Source organism: Brassica rapa, chromosome A02 (assembly GCF_000309985.2).
Source record: "Brassica rapa cultivar Chiifu-401-42 chromosome A02, CAAS_Brap_v3.01, whole genome shotgun sequence".
Classification (NCBI taxonomy): domain Eukaryota; kingdom Viridiplantae; phylum Streptophyta; class Magnoliopsida; order Brassicales; family Brassicaceae; genus Brassica; species Brassica rapa.
In genome coordinates, this window is record NC_024796.2 from 30,016,865 (window position 1) to 30,031,840 (window position 14,976).

At 35.8% G+C, this 14,976-nt stretch overlaps 3 protein-coding genes across 6 annotated transcripts; 2 read left to right on the forward strand and 1 right to left on the reverse strand.

Annotated features, from left to right (window-relative positions):
* Window positions 1-1,797: 1,797 nt before the first annotated feature.
* LOC108870866 (ferritin-3, chloroplastic-like) lies at window positions 1,798-4,104 on the reverse strand. Of its 4 annotated transcripts, none has more exons than XR_001957432.2 (4): window positions 2,664-4,104; window positions 2,405-2,464; window positions 2,232-2,326; window positions 1,798-2,067 (listed from the first exon to the last, which is right to left on the reverse strand). XR_001957432.2 is itself a non-coding variant. In XM_018656650.2 (4 exons), the coding sequence occupies exons 1-4, from the start codon at window positions 2,700-2,702 to the stop codon at window positions 1,985-1,987; spliced, it is 270 nt and encodes an 89-aa protein (XP_018512166.2). In that variant the 5' UTR covers window positions 2,703-4,104; the 3' UTR covers window positions 1,798-1,984. The 4 variants fall into 4 exon arrangements, 2 of the variants coding, with proteins under 2 accessions (XP_018512166.2, XP_033140511.1); XR_004455224.1 differs by having other exon boundaries at window positions 2,630-4,104; XM_018656650.2 differs by having other exon boundaries at window positions 2,412-2,464.
* Window positions 4,105-4,358: 254 nt separating this feature from the next.
* On the forward strand, window positions 4,359-8,810 carry ARF2-1 (auxin response factor 2). The gene is made up of 15 exons (XM_033284619.1): window positions 4,359-4,761; window positions 4,844-4,959; window positions 5,044-5,139; window positions 5,205-5,261; window positions 5,354-5,509; window positions 5,592-5,676; window positions 5,749-5,839; window positions 5,934-6,098; window positions 6,206-6,325; window positions 6,409-6,484; window positions 6,561-6,732; window positions 6,806-7,698; window positions 7,787-7,977; window positions 8,078-8,282; window positions 8,377-8,810. The coding sequence occupies exons 1-15, from the start codon at window positions 4,659-4,661 to the stop codon at window positions 8,410-8,412; spliced, it is 2,562 nt and encodes an 853-aa protein (XP_033140510.1). The 5' UTR covers window positions 4,359-4,658; the 3' UTR covers window positions 8,413-8,810.
* Window positions 8,811-10,422: 1,612 nt separating this feature from the next.
* On the forward strand, window positions 10,423-11,695 carry LOC103854971 (heat stress transcription factor B-2a-like). The gene is made up of 2 exons (XM_009131941.3): window positions 10,423-10,828; window positions 10,928-11,695. Exons 1-2 carry the CDS (start codon window positions 10,607-10,609, stop codon window positions 11,471-11,473), a joined length of 768 nt encoding a protein of 255 aa, XP_009130189.2. The 5' UTR covers window positions 10,423-10,606; the 3' UTR covers window positions 11,474-11,695.
* The last annotated feature ends 3,281 nt before the right edge of the window (window positions 11,696-14,976 follow it).

A 14,976-nucleotide genomic window follows, 5' to 3' on the forward strand; every position in this document is an offset into this window, starting at 1 on the left:
TATAAGTGTTTCTCTTATGTTGTGTGGTTTTCGTTCATGCAATCGTAAAAGTGTTTGTTATTGGGTAAAACACCAAAGTTTGACTTCATAATCTGGTTAAGATACTTAATGAAGGTTATATACGTGTTATTCAATCCGTAAAACGTTGTTTTCGGTTTAAAACCCCAAGTTCCTCGGAATTTCCTCGGAATTTTCCGAGGGAATTCCGAGGAAAACTCTATCGTCGTCGGAATTTCCTCGGAAAATTCCGAGGAAATTCTGAGGAAAAGGAATGTATAATCAAATCCCTAAATCGACAAGATCTATTCCGAGGAAATTCCGAGGAAAACCTTTCTGCCCTCGGAATTTCCTCGGAATTTTTAAAATCCCCCCAACGGCTTTCTAACGTCTATAATATTTCCTCGGAATTCATCGATTTTTTCCTAGGAATACTATTTTCCTCGGTATTCCGTCGGAATATTCCGACGAACTGAATTTTCCTCGGTATTCCGTCGGAATATTCCGACGAACTGAATTTTCCTCGGAATTCCGTCGGTATATTCCGAGGAAATTCCGAGGAAGCCAAATTTTGTGTTTCCTCGGAATTGCCTCGGAAATTCCTCGGTATATTCCGAGGAATTCATTTTCCGTCGGAACGTCCGTCAGAATACCGCTGTTTTCTTGTAGTGAATGATCACTTAGTTTGTCAGTTAATTTTAGATTAAAAGATCAATAAAATTTAATATGGTATCTGAACCACACACCCTCATCCGATGAGTGTTCAATTCTGAAAAATATCATATATTGACAATCAAAGAAAAATGTTTAAGTAATATAAGAATTTGGATCAATTTATTTATAGTCAGTCGATTTCAAGCTAGAACTTAGAACCATAAACTTAGGATCTAGAAACGTATATCAGTGTATTATGTATGTGACCAATTTTTTTTCGAGTTGATTACACAATAAGACATTTTTTGTCTTTTTTTTACAACAAGAGACACTTCTCACATGTAGAGCACATTTTGGTGGGACCAACCTATTATTTGGACAATTATACCCTTAGTGAGAAGAAACTTAAAATGAATTTTAGTTGGAGCAGACTTACGTTATACGTTACAAACACATTGGATAAACAGGTTTGCATATTCTTACATCCACTTTGATATAAATGTTGAAATATAAAAATATATATCAAATTATTTTATATTCTATTATTGTTCATTTCACCTTGTGTTTGTATTTGCTTTTTTCTCAAAATTGTAGATATATAAAACAAATATAACTGTTATAATAAACTGTATAAATTTTTTTCTATATTTTAAAATCCATTTTCATATATATTTATATATTTTAATATTTATACAAAAACCATGTGGACATGGATACGGCAAATGATGACATATATATATTATACATGATAGAAAAATGTGGACATGAATTGACAAAAAAGCATGAACGAAAGGAAATATATATAAAAAAGTCAGTTTGTATAATATAAGTATAGATGCCAAAGTGTGGATGCCAAAGTGTATACAACAGAGTTAGAGACACAATATTTATTAAAAGTATAGATACCAAAGTGTATACAGCAGAGTTAGAGACACAAAAAATATGAACATGAAATGTGTGGACAGAAAGTCATGAACGTTAATGGCACTATAGCAAATAGAAAGTTGTGTTTGATAGATGTAAGATATCTAGACAGAAAACATGGATGACTGATATGTGGATGGAAAAATATAAATGAGAGATGTATAAACTATAAAACGTGTACACATAAGCGTGGATAGAGAATATGGAAATGGACATTAAAAATGTGTATGAAAAAGTAAATTATAATTGTGATTTCTTTAAAAATAAAAAATGTGAACATGGACATTAAAAATATATAAGGTAAAAATAATTATTACAATAAATTGTTTATCTATAGAAAAGCATTCTCAGAGATAATTTGATTACTTCACAATGCCCATGAACCCATCTTTGAAGAGGAACTTAGTAGTTATATTAGGAACCCATCTTTGAAGAAAACGTATAGGAGCTTCGCATTGACCAGTTTCTCCAATGATAGAGCCAACTCCATGGCTGCAACAAACAAAGAAAATCATCATAATTATTTTGCATATTCTCACTTTCCCTTGCTGATGAAAAGTCACAACCTTTGTGAACTCTAATAAGTAACTCTAAATTCTAGTAGGCACATATATGAAAACATTGATACTTTATACTTGAGAGAGAAAGAGCTTTACCATAGACAACATCTCCTTTGTCAGCGTAATCAAACTTAGACTGAGGCATCACCATGGGCTTTAGCTGAACCCTCCCACCACGTTTTTCCTGCTGACTAGAGAAACCAAAACAAAAAAAGTGTTAGAAACGAAACTCAAATGAAATAACAACATGAAACCCATTGGCCAAGAACCTAATACTCCATCAACATCTTGCGTGGTCTCTTTCTTCCACACTTGAGTCCTTGAAAAACCTGCAACAACACATCACACAACTCAATTAATAAATAAAGACACAAGCTTTATCAAAGAATCAACAAAACTCTCAAGACACGAACTATCAACAAAACTCTCGACATTGTATTCAACTTGCAGTAAAAGAACCCATCAACAAAAAAACTCAGATGCATGAGACTTACAACACAAAAAAGGTTAAAAAGAAGCTTAATTGACCTGCTCATTCACTGCGGCTTCACATTCAAGGGAGTACATATGTCGAGCAAGCGAAAGCTCCGGACTTGAAGGCACGAGATCGAGTTCCTTCTTCACCTCCACAAACGGCTTGAAAACGACGCCACTTATCGGTTGCGTGGATGCACAAACAGAGAAGGAGATTTGAGATAGGAGAGAGGTTTTGAAATTGAGATTTGAGATAAGGTAGAGAGAAGAAACAGATGATGCCTATCCATGGCTCTCCATGAATGACTCAATGGCTGGGAGATGGAACCAGAGGTAAGAAAAGTTTGGTGGTGAAGAGAGGACTCGAAAGAACAGATCAAGACGGCGACGACTTCGTTACCAGCAACGTCAATAAATTCGTCGTCTCTGAATAAAATGAATAGAAACGACAGTCATCGGATTTCAGATTGATTAGGGATTTTAATTTTCATCTCCTCTAAGATGAAAGTTGGGAAATTAGGATTTTTATGTTGGATAAGGGTTTGTAATTTGGTAAAGCTAGAAGTTTAATATGAGATACTTGTTGTTTTGTTCAGTTTGGTCACGATTGAGAAGAGTGACTTGGTTTCTAGTTAAAGGGCATTGAGGACTTTTACACACAACAAAGTGTGTCACAAGTGAATTGTGTTTTTGGATGTAATTGTAAACTGATAAAGAAGTGTTTCCAAGTGTAAAAAATTCTTTTTTTTTCTGAACGTTGTATGTGACCAATCCAATATTATGAAAACTCTTTTAAGCGCACAATAGCCTGAATAGCATGGAAAATGACACCTGAATTGTGAGAGAATGCTAAAATACGCTTTTTCTCTGGTGCCACGTAGCCATTCACTTATCTCTTTACGTCCACCCACCCAGACCTGCCTGTTCACAGCACGACAAGGCCATTTCCCAATGAAAACACAACACCTCTCTCATCAACGCCTCTGTTTCACAAACACCGTTATCTCTTTAGCGCCAATAAAAGCCCGACGTGTTGACGCCGTTAGTAATCCATCTACAAAAGTGAAGCTGCCTTTATTTCTTGCTAATCTATACTATTAGCACCATCTAGACATTAATTACCACATTTGATTTTCTTTCCCATAGTTTCAACTCTTAACTAATGGTTTAGTGTTTTTTGTGTGCGTCAAAACAGATGATTAATTTTCAACTACGTGTTCTCCAAGTTATTACCTAACCTACTATAAGTTTTATTAAAGTAAAAATATGTATTTCTTCATTTAATTTACAAAAGAAATTAAAACTGTAAATATGCCAATGACTATTTTCTCCATTTCAAAACAATGCATTTTTTTTTGCAAATACATTAAATATTAATTATAAATACATACTTTTGATTATAAATGTCAACTACTAAAAATTTCAATAAATGTAACTAATTTTTAAATTTTCAATAATTATTATAAAATGCATTAAAAAAATCTGAAACAATTTTTTTCTTTAAAACATGCATTTTATGAAATGAAAGGAATATATATTTTAATAATAAATGAAGAGTAAAATAAAATAAAAAACGTGACTTGTCTTTTGGCATTGTGAGGCCGAAGAAGACCCCTGGTCCCCCGAAAATGGTTACAAAACCGGGAATAGCCAGTGTGAAAGGGGAAAGTTAACCGGCGAATGCCGGTTCACCGCGGTTGAAACTTTTTACTCTGGTTAAGCCTTTGGTCGCCTCACACCCAGAAGAAACACACACACAAAATATACCAAAAAAAGAAAAGAGAGAGAAAGTAGAGAGAGAAACAAAGTCACTGATCTCGTCGTCGATTAATAACCGTCTCTGACTCCGATAAGAGCCATAAGCAAGTAGACAAAGAGGAAGCCGAGAGAGAGAGCTGTTATATCTCTGAGTCGAGGTTGAAATTGGAGGCTGTACTCGTTGAGGAAGCTGGTGATTGAGATAAGAGACGAAGAAAAGGAATCAAGTGTTGATTTCGTTTGCGTAGAGGCTTGTTTGAACACCAGATGAAGCAGATCTGAGCTTGAGGTATGGAGGTATCGGTGAAAGGTAATCACGGAGGAGGAAGAGGAAGAGAAAACGCCGTCTCCGTGGTGGCAGGGGAAGGGCAAAAGAGTAATTTAAACCGTGTTGGTAAGTCTAACCGTTTCTTACTTATTACTTTTTTTTTTTTACTTATTACTTTTATTACTGACTATTCTTCGTCTTCTTGTAGTAGATGAAGAAGCTGCAATCTATAGAGAGCTGTGGCACGCTTGTGCAGGTCCGCTCGTGACGGTCCCTAGACGAGATGATCGAGTCTTCTACTTCCCTCAGGGACACATCGAGCAGGTTGAGATTCGAGAATTGAGAATTTTTTTTTTTTTTTTTGTGATTTTTTTAATTTTAATTTTGTTATTTTCTTGATGGTTATAGGTGGAGGCGTCGACTAACCAGGCGGCGGAGCAGCAGATGCCTCTTTATGATCTTCCTTCTAAGCTTCTGTGTCGAGTTATTAACGTAGATTTAAAGGTAGTGTTCTCTCGATTCATTGCTGCTAAGTCTTGAATTTGTCAGCTAACATTAGATTTTTACAGGCAGAGGTAGACACTGACGAAGTTTATGCGCAGATCACTCTTCTTCCTGAGCCTAATGTAATGCTAATTACTAATTCTTTTGATTACAGGATGATCTTGTTCTTTAAGAAACTGTATTTATTTATTTATTTATGTTTGTTATCGTACAGCAAGATGAGAATGCAGTTGAGAAAGAGGCGCCTCCTCCTCCGCCTCCGAGGTTTCAGGTGCACTCGTTCTGCAAAACCTTGACTGCGTCGGATACGAGTACACACGGTGGATTTTCTGTGCTTAGGCGGCATGCGGATGAGTGTCTCCCACCTCTGGTTTGTGTTGAAACTGGTGTCTTGAATTTTTGTTTCGAGATGTTTTTTTTAATTCAGGCTTTGTTTATTTTTTTCTTTTTAGGATATGTCACGTCAACCTCCTACTCAGGAGTTGGTTGCTAAAGATTTGCATTCAAATGAATGGCGTTTCAGGCATATTTTCCGAGGTATAGTAATTTTGTATTTTTTTTATGTTCCTTTGTGTCGTCAAACTCATGTGGTTGTTAATGTTATACCAGGTCAGCCACGGAGACATTTGCTTCAGAGTGGGTGGAGTGTGTTTGTTAGCTCAAAGAGGCTGGTTGCAGGCGATGCATTTATATTTCTAAGGTTTGTGTATTTTTAATGTTCATGTTGCTAAAAAAAACTTTGTTTTGCGTGTTTTTTTTTTCCCTTTGATGTGAAATTTTTAATTCTTGCGTAGGGGTGAGAATGGAGAATTACGTGTGGGTGTAAGGCGTGCAATGCGACAACAGGGAAATGTGCCATCATCTGTTATATCCAGCCACAGTATGCACCTAGGAGTGTTGGCCACCGCGTGGCATGCCATTTCAACAGGAACCATGTTTACAGTCTACTATAAACCAAGGTTTTGTTTTGTTTTAGCTAACATGACAGCTTTGAGCCTTTGCTATTTTTGTCTCAGTGGCTGATGTCTTACTAATTGTTCATGCATTTTGGTTTTGTTTGCGACAGGACAAGTCCATCTGAGTTTATTGTTCCGTTTGATCAGTATATGGAGTCTGTGAAGAATAACTACTCCATAGGCATGAGATTTAAAATGAGATTTGAAGGCGAAGAGGCTCCTGAGCAGAGGTAAACTATCACTGTTATTGTGTATTCTCTTATCTAAATTCCTGTGGAAGGCGAATCTCACAGATTGTATTGATTTATATTAGGTTTACTGGCACAATTGTTGGGATTGAAGACTCTGACCCCACGAGGTGGGCAAAATCAAAGTGGAGATCCCTCAAGGTATATGATCTAGTTCCCAGAGAAGATCAAGACTTTTGTTATAGTGATAAATGCTAAATGCTCAATTTTCTTTCAGGTAAGATGGGATGAGACTTCTAGTATTCCTCGCCCTGAAAGAGTATCTCCGTGGAAGATAGAGCCAGCTCTTGCTCCTCCCGCTTTGAGTCCTGTCCCCATGACTAGGCCTAAGAGGCCCAGATCTAATATGGCTCCTTCGTCTCCTGACTCTTCCATGCACATAAAAGAAGGTAAAGTCTTCAATTGCTGACAATTATTAGTGTGTGGAAACTAAATTATTCTAATTCATTGTCCACGTTACAGGCTCATCTAAGGTAAACGTATACCCTTTACCGGCAAGTGGACTTTCAAGGGTCTTGCAAGGTCAAGAGTACCCGACGTTGAGAACAAAACATACTGAGAGTGTAGAGTGCGATGCTCCTGAGAGTTCTGTTGTGTGGCAATCCTCAGCGGATGACGACAAGGTTGATGTGGCTTCTAGAAGATATGAGAACTGGATGTCCTCAGGCAGGCATGAATACACGGATTTGCTTTCTGGCTTTGGGGCGAACGTAGATCCATCCCAAGGTCATCAAATACCTTTTCATGACCATTCATCATCACCCTCAGTGACTGCAAAGAAAATCCTTAGTGATCAGGATGCCAAGTTTGATTATCTTGCTAACCAGTGGCAGATGATGAACTCTGGTCTTTCCCTGAAGTTACATGAATCTCCTCAGATCCCTTCTGCATCTGATGCATCTTTCCAAGGGCGAGGTAATGCCACATATGGCGAATATCCGGTGCTTCATTCTCTGACGACTGAGACTGCTGGTGGTAACTGGCCAATACGTCCCCGTGCTTTGAATTATTTTGAGGAAGCGGTTCATGCTCAGGCTAGGGAGCATGTAACAGAACGACCTCAGATGGTACAAGAGGAGACGGCAAAGTCAAGAGACGGGAACTGCAGGCTTTTTGGCATTCCCCTTGTCAACAACGTGAATGAGACCGATTCAACTATGTCTCAAAGGAACAACTTGAATGAGAACTCAGGGTTTACACAGATGGCATCTCCGAAGGTTCAGGATCTTTCTGATCATTCAAAAGGGTCAAAATCGACTAATGATCATCGTGAACAGGGAAGACCATCCCAAGCTAAACAACCCCATGCGAAGGACAGTCATTGTAAAACAAACTCAAACAGGAGTTGCACAAAGGTAAATGTTCTTTGCTAATATGAGCTTGTAGGACCCCTTGAAGCGATTCTTGACTAATAACACCACACTTATGTTTTATTTTGTAAAGGTTCACAAGCAAGGGATTGCACTTGGCCGGTCAGTGGATCTCTCAAAGTTCCAGAACTACGAGGAGTTAATAGCTGAATTGGATATGTTATTTGAGTTCAACGGAGAGCTGATGGCTCCTAAGAAGGATTGGCTGATAGTTTACACAGATGATGAGAATGATATGATGCTTGTTGGAGACGATCCATGGCAGTATGTTTTTGCAGTTTTTTCCATCTTCTCTATACGTCAATGTATTATCTTTGCTGGTCTTTTAAATTTGAAAACTGACGAAATGATTATATATGCACAGGGAGTTTTGTTGCATGGTTCGCAAGATCTTCATATACACGAAAGAGGAAGTGAGGAACATGAACCCGAGAACTCTAAGCTGTAGGAGCGAGGAAGAAGCAGTTGTTGGGGAAGGATCAGATGCAAAAGACGGCAAGTCTGCATCGAATCCTTCATTGTCCAGCGAACTCTTGAACCAAAAGAACCAACACACCCTACAAGCCGAGGTATTTATAAATGCTTCTTAACTAATAACAGGACATAGAACAAAGTTTATATCATTACCATAGAAATGATATTTGGTGTTTTGTTGCAACGCAGGGAGATGTAGAAGCCCAAATCAGGAGGAGGGTTTGATGGTGGAGCCTGGATAGCTAAAAGGGGGATTATGGGGGTTTATAAGATACGGTATTAGAAAAAGAGAGTGCTATTTTTGGAGTATTTTGTTGGCAAATTAGAATATTAGCATCTACCCACCACGCTATTATCTAATTAATAATAATAATGTGAACAAAATGATGGGTTATAGGTATAATGTAAGTAGAATATGGAAGAGGCTCTTTTATAAGTAGTAATGATGGATTGGAGTTGTTAGATGGAGGTTGGTATCGGTTCTTGTTATTAACTAGTTCTTTGATCTCTTGCAGGAGATCTCTTTAAGTCTTTTATTGTTTATCTATTGATCGCTATGTATATAAGGTTTTATTATTTTGAACAGTACTCTGTCTACATCTTCTCAACTCATTTTGCTCTCGCATTTGGTGTATGTTTCATGGTTTTATTATAAATGTAGCTCTCTCTGTATCGACTAAAGACAATCGATTTGGGTTTGGTTCACTAAATACAATATAATCTCTTTAAATTAATATTTTATAAATTAATATATATTAAAAATTTCTATAAAATAATATAATTTTATAGTTTTAAATTGAGTTTTTGATTCAATTAGTATATCGATAAATTAATATATTTATAAATTAATAAAAAAATTATAGTTTTGGTGTAATCTGTATAGTTGTGCTTTCTCGTTCAGTTTTGTTGTTGGTGTAGTTTTTCGAACGAGTTCCTGTTTCCGATTTGGTTCCGGTGGAACTGCCGACTAGAATCTCTGCCGGTGATGCTCCAGTCGGTAAAGGGTGGTGGTGGTCTAGTTCTCTGACACGTATCCTTTCCTCGCTAACAGAGCAACGTGTGAAAGTGTCGAGTGGCCTCATCATCTTCTTCTTGGACTATTTTTGCCGTGCTTGGTTGTGGTCTGTGGGCCTTCGTTGTTGTTTTTCTTTTCTAGTCCATTATGACTGGTTGTACTTTGTGTTTTTTATTTCAATAATATCAGAGGAAAAAAAAAGTGTGGTTAGATCAGTTTTTGTTCAAACATTTAGGACTCTCTCTCCTCTGTTAGTGAGAATTTTCTCTCGAAACCTTAGACCTTCTTATCAAAAAAAAAATCCTTCAGAAGGTTTAATGGTTGTTGAGAGGATTAGAGAGTCCAATGGTTTTTCCTTCCGATTTCGGTGTTCCCGACCGGCTTAGCTTCCGGCGTTGCATCGATTCTTTTGATGAACGCTCGGATTTGTCTCTGGGAAGCGGTGGCTACGCTAGCACCAACTTCGTCGGCTTTAGACTCCGGGAGGCAGTGGCTCCTGTAGCACTGTTCCTCGCCGGCTTATCTCGGGTTTATCCCGACTCCGTTTGATCTACGCCTCCGTTCTTCTATGTTCCAACTGACTCTTGATCTGCTCAAACTTGTTGAAATACACAGTTTTCAGATCGATTGCAGACGGTTTCCTTTTTTTTTTGTGCGTAGATCCGCCAGAATAGATTTTTCGGTTGAATCTCTTGTAAAGGCCGTTTTTGTTTGAGCGGTTTCTCTATTGGTTCTTCTTCGCCGATGGGCGGAGCTCTGCCGTGTCTCTTGACTGGTTTCTTCCGGAGGAAGATGGTGGACTCTGGCTTTGACACGTTTTCATTGATCGCAGGGCGATCGTCCACGTGGTGAGCGGTGTCCTTTCTTCAACGACGGTTTACCCTAATGGATTTTGTGGGTTTTAGTTTTTGTTTAGTTTGGCCTTTTATATTTTGACTTTTCTTGTAAAGTTTGTTTGGTTTTGTTTCCATGGGTTTTTGTCCCATTTAATAATACAGACGACAAAAAAAAAGATCAGTTTTTGTTGTAACGGACACATAACCACCTACAAATAGATTTTGGCTCTATCCTTATCTTGAAAATTTAAGACTCCGATGTGCCATTTCTATACCGGTTGGCAGGTTCATATTATTAATTTAAGTTTTTATGATTAAAAAACAGGATAAAGTAAATGCCCCACCACTACTTGGACACAGAAAATGATGGAATAAACATGCAGTAGAAGTTTCGTGAAGCATTAATAAAACAATAAGCAGCTTCTCGATCGTTCTCTCTAACTATTCCTCATTTTACTATTTATTCTTCTTCAATCGTGACTTCTAGAGACACTTTGTTTTTAGTTTGTTTAATCACCATTGCTTTCTTACAACAACTATTTTCACAATCTGTAACAGTTATACCACGATGGCTACCAATGAATCTCAGTCTCAGAGAACTGCTCCGACGCCGTTTCTCACCAAAACTTTTAACCTCGTCGAAGACCCTTCTACCAACGACGTTATATCATGGAACGAAGATGGTTCCTCCTTCGTCGTATGGAACCAAACAGACTTCGCTAAGGACATGCTTCCGAAACACTTCAAACACAACAACTTCTCCAGTTTCGTCCGCCAGCTCAACACTTACGTAAGTCTTTAATTTATCTTCGGTTTCGTGTTTTGACTATATGTGATGTGTTCTTCGGTTCCCGGTTTAATCCTGGTTTGGTTTGATTTTTTTTTGCAGGGATTCAAAAAAGTTGTACCGGACCGGTGGGAGTTTTCTAACGAGTTCTTTAGGAGAGGAGAGAAACGTCTCCTCCGCGACATCCAGCGTCGGAAGCTAACGCCACAAGCGGCTGGTTCTCCGCCGCGGCGTGAAGTTGTCGCGGCTCAGACAGCAAAAACGGCTGTGTCTCCGTCAAGTTCAGGTGAAGATCAAACCATGTCTCCGTCGTCGTGGACAGGAAGCGGTGGCTTGTCTGAAGAGCTGTTGGAGGAGAACGAGAAGCTTCGGAGTCAGAACAAAGAGCTTAACCGTGAGCTTGCGCAGATGAAGTTTCTATACGGTAACATCTTTGGACTCATGTCCAACTACGCCGGAGCTAGTAGCAGTCACGAGATGATGACGGAGATTGAGGAAGAAGAATCGAGCCCCAGGCTGTTCGGCGTTTCTATAGGTCTGAAACGGACGAGAAGCGAAGGAGTTCATGTGAAGACGGTTTCTACGGCGGCGGAGGAGACGCCGTGGCTGAGACACTCTAATAGAGCCAACCAGAGAGTCTGTAATTAACGGTTCAGATCAATGTGTATACGCTAGAGGATTCAAACAGTCAGCACGTGTCCTATATGTTGCAACAAGTTTCATCAATCTTGACTTCTTCTCGAACATTTTGTAAATGGTTCTTTTCTGTTTTTTTTCTTCCTTTCAATAGATTTGTCTGTACTCTCCCTTTTTGACTTTTCTTTTTCTTTCTCAAAACCATTAAATTTTTGATGCAACTGGAATTTGAAACAAGTAGATTGTAATTCCATAATTAATCCAGTCGACCAGTATAACTTGTAATTCTCACAGCTTAAGGGATCCGTTCCTATATAAATAGCACTCTTTTCATTTTAAAATGATCTTTGTTTCAGGAAAAAATATTTTTGCCATTTCTATAAGATAGTAATAATAAATTTAATTTAAAATAGTTAATTATATTTATCGAAATAATTTGTCACAATATAGTATATTTTTCTATCGATACTATTAAAACATAAGGTCCTTTTTTGAGGTACTCTTTTGATTTAACAATATTTACAGATCCATGCTATTGAATTATTTTTAAGCTATGATTTTAATTATTGATAATAATCTACCGTAACTTTAATTCCAACGCAACGTTTCATTCTTTTCCCTTCTACATCATTAATTTAAGCCTTTCTGCATCATATGTCATCGCATAATTGTGAACATTACTATTCATTTTATAATAATTGTACTGATTATACTGAAGTCTGTCCATCGATTTTCATTGCTTATAAAGTGTATGTTATTGTTTTACATATTTAATCTTACACCATCTGGCACATTCAACACTCACAATTCAACATTCCATTGATTTAGAATTTACATACTATTATATACCAGCATAGAGCTTAATATGTTCTACATTCAAAATTACTCCAAATTATGAGTTCGGAATCCTGTATGAACAGAATCGTACTTATATATTTGGAAGCTTCACAATTTTTTTATGTTTTGTATGAATAGATCATTTTCTTATGCAAAACTTAATATTACATCGTAACTTGGTTTATGGTCTGTCATCTGTAAGATCATAACTCAATAACCTCTAATTTACAAAACTCTAAACCCTATATCGTTTTTATTAATATTTTCAGTAATCAGTATCTATTAAAAATAAATTATAAACCTACAAATATAGATAACTACCAAGATCTTTAATAACAATACATATTACACGGCAAATCAATTATATTTGCACATCTGTTTTAAAAACTATAAAAAAAATAAAGAAGAAATAAGTAGATTTTTCGAATAATTAAATATAGAATATACTCTTTCGTAAAATATCCAGCCAATGATTACAGTTGAAATATCTGACACATATCAATAAAAGAAAATAGGAACTATAAAATCGGAAATTTTATCATTAATATCGAATATACCACATCAGAAAAACGATATATTCTGTAACTTAAATTAGCTTCATTCCCGAGATATGTGATCTAGCCAATCATTATTGTTGAAATTTTTTTAAATATCAATAACAGTAAATATAAACCATGAAGTTTTATCATCGATATCAATAAAATCATAAAATCTAATTTTCTATAACTTAAATTATATTGATTCGCAAGATATGTGATTTTTAAAAATATATTCAGTAACAGAAAATAGAAACTCACGCTTTAACCCTTCTTATATATACGCCGAAACCATGTCTTACAAAACTCAAAGCAACGTTTTTTTTTTTTTTTTTTTTGTAACAACTCATAGCAACGTTCTTTAGAAAAAATAAAGCATAGAATGTCTTCCAAGCAAAAGACAGAACTTTCTTCATGACTTTTCTGTTGGAGCATGGAGGTTGCCATAACAATTAATAGGCGGTGATATTCAGAGTGGCATCTAGAAGTTTCTTCACTGCGTTTTTGTTGGAGAATGGAGGTTGCCATAACAATTGACAGGCGGTGGATATTCAGAGTGACATCTAGAAGAAGGTTTGAAAATTTTGACGTTGACAATAAAGACAAACCTCAGAATCAAACTACTCCCTCAGTTTCATATTAAGTGTCGTTGTAGAAAATTTTTTTTGTTACAAAATAAGTATCGTTTTCGATTTTCAATGCAAAATTTATTAATTTTATACAGTGATTTATTTTTCTATTAGTTGAAATATGGTTAGGTGTATAAGTAATTGTGTTTTTATATAGGTAATATACAAATTAACGGTTTTCTTAATCTGTGTGCACAAGGTCAAAATGACATTTAATATGAAACAGAGAAAGTAATTAGTAATGTAGTTTTCAGAGAAATTTCTCAGAATCTCTAATGTTGTTATTTGGCTATTGTTTTAAATAAGTATGAGTTAGGCTCTTTTCAAAAAAAAATTGAGTTGAATGTTTTTGCAAAAAATTTATATAGTTCTTGGCTACTAATACGATTCATCAATCAAACTCCTAAATTATTATAATTTTTTTAGTTATAACTTACTTTATACTTGATTGCAAGAGGTTTTGTCCGTTTGCAAACGTAATGTTCATTGCTTTCATGCATCCTACAGAACATTTAAAACAATTCCATAAGAATAAAGTAGTTTCTAATATGACTTTGTTCCGTTCTCTTGCTCATATAGCCATTGCAGCCGTCTGTGGACATTTCTGTAAGTATGTAAAACCATTACAAATTAGAAACGATCTTTAAATTACTACATCTATACAATATAATACAATATAATACAATATAACAGATCCATAAGAATAAACACAATATTATATCAACAATCTGTAGCTCCATTATATCAAATACAATACTATATTAGACTTCATGAGGATTATCTTTGTATTATAAAATCCCGTAATGACTTTGCCCAATGTTCTTCCTCATATAAACATTGGAGTAGTTTATGGCCATTTTTATTTAGCCCTAAAACTTATCAGAATTAGAATCGTTCATAAAACAACATATTATACAAAGTATTTAATAGTAGACAAAAGAACCACTTGACTTATTATCTGATTTTGCTATATTTTAACCAATTTATTATTCCCTCAATATAAAGATCCTACAGAACATTTAAAACATTTTCATTAAACAAACAAAATACTACATAAACAAAATCAGTTCAAGAAGATCAAACACAATGCTATTAAAATATTATTTGAGGCTTTAAAATGTAGTTTTTCAAAGAGATTGTGAGTTGTTTATAATTTTTTAAAAAATAGTATACTTACAATTTCTAATATTCTTCATGGTCAAGTTGATGATATGTTTAACTGAAAAAACAATTAAACCATTAATGGAGACAATTAATTTTGAATCAGATTAACCCACCGAAGAATCAAATACCAGATCGTGTCATACTCTTTTGTTAATGGAGACAATTAATTTCGAATCAGATTAACCAATCAAGGAATCAAATACCAGATCGTGTGTCAAACTCTTCTAATTCCTTGCATTGTTCATAAAAGAAAAATTTCGGACGAATATCTGAACCGTTAATATTTTGTTACACCATCGGATAAGCTAACATTTAATAGCATATTTAATAAATATAATTTCAAAAACTG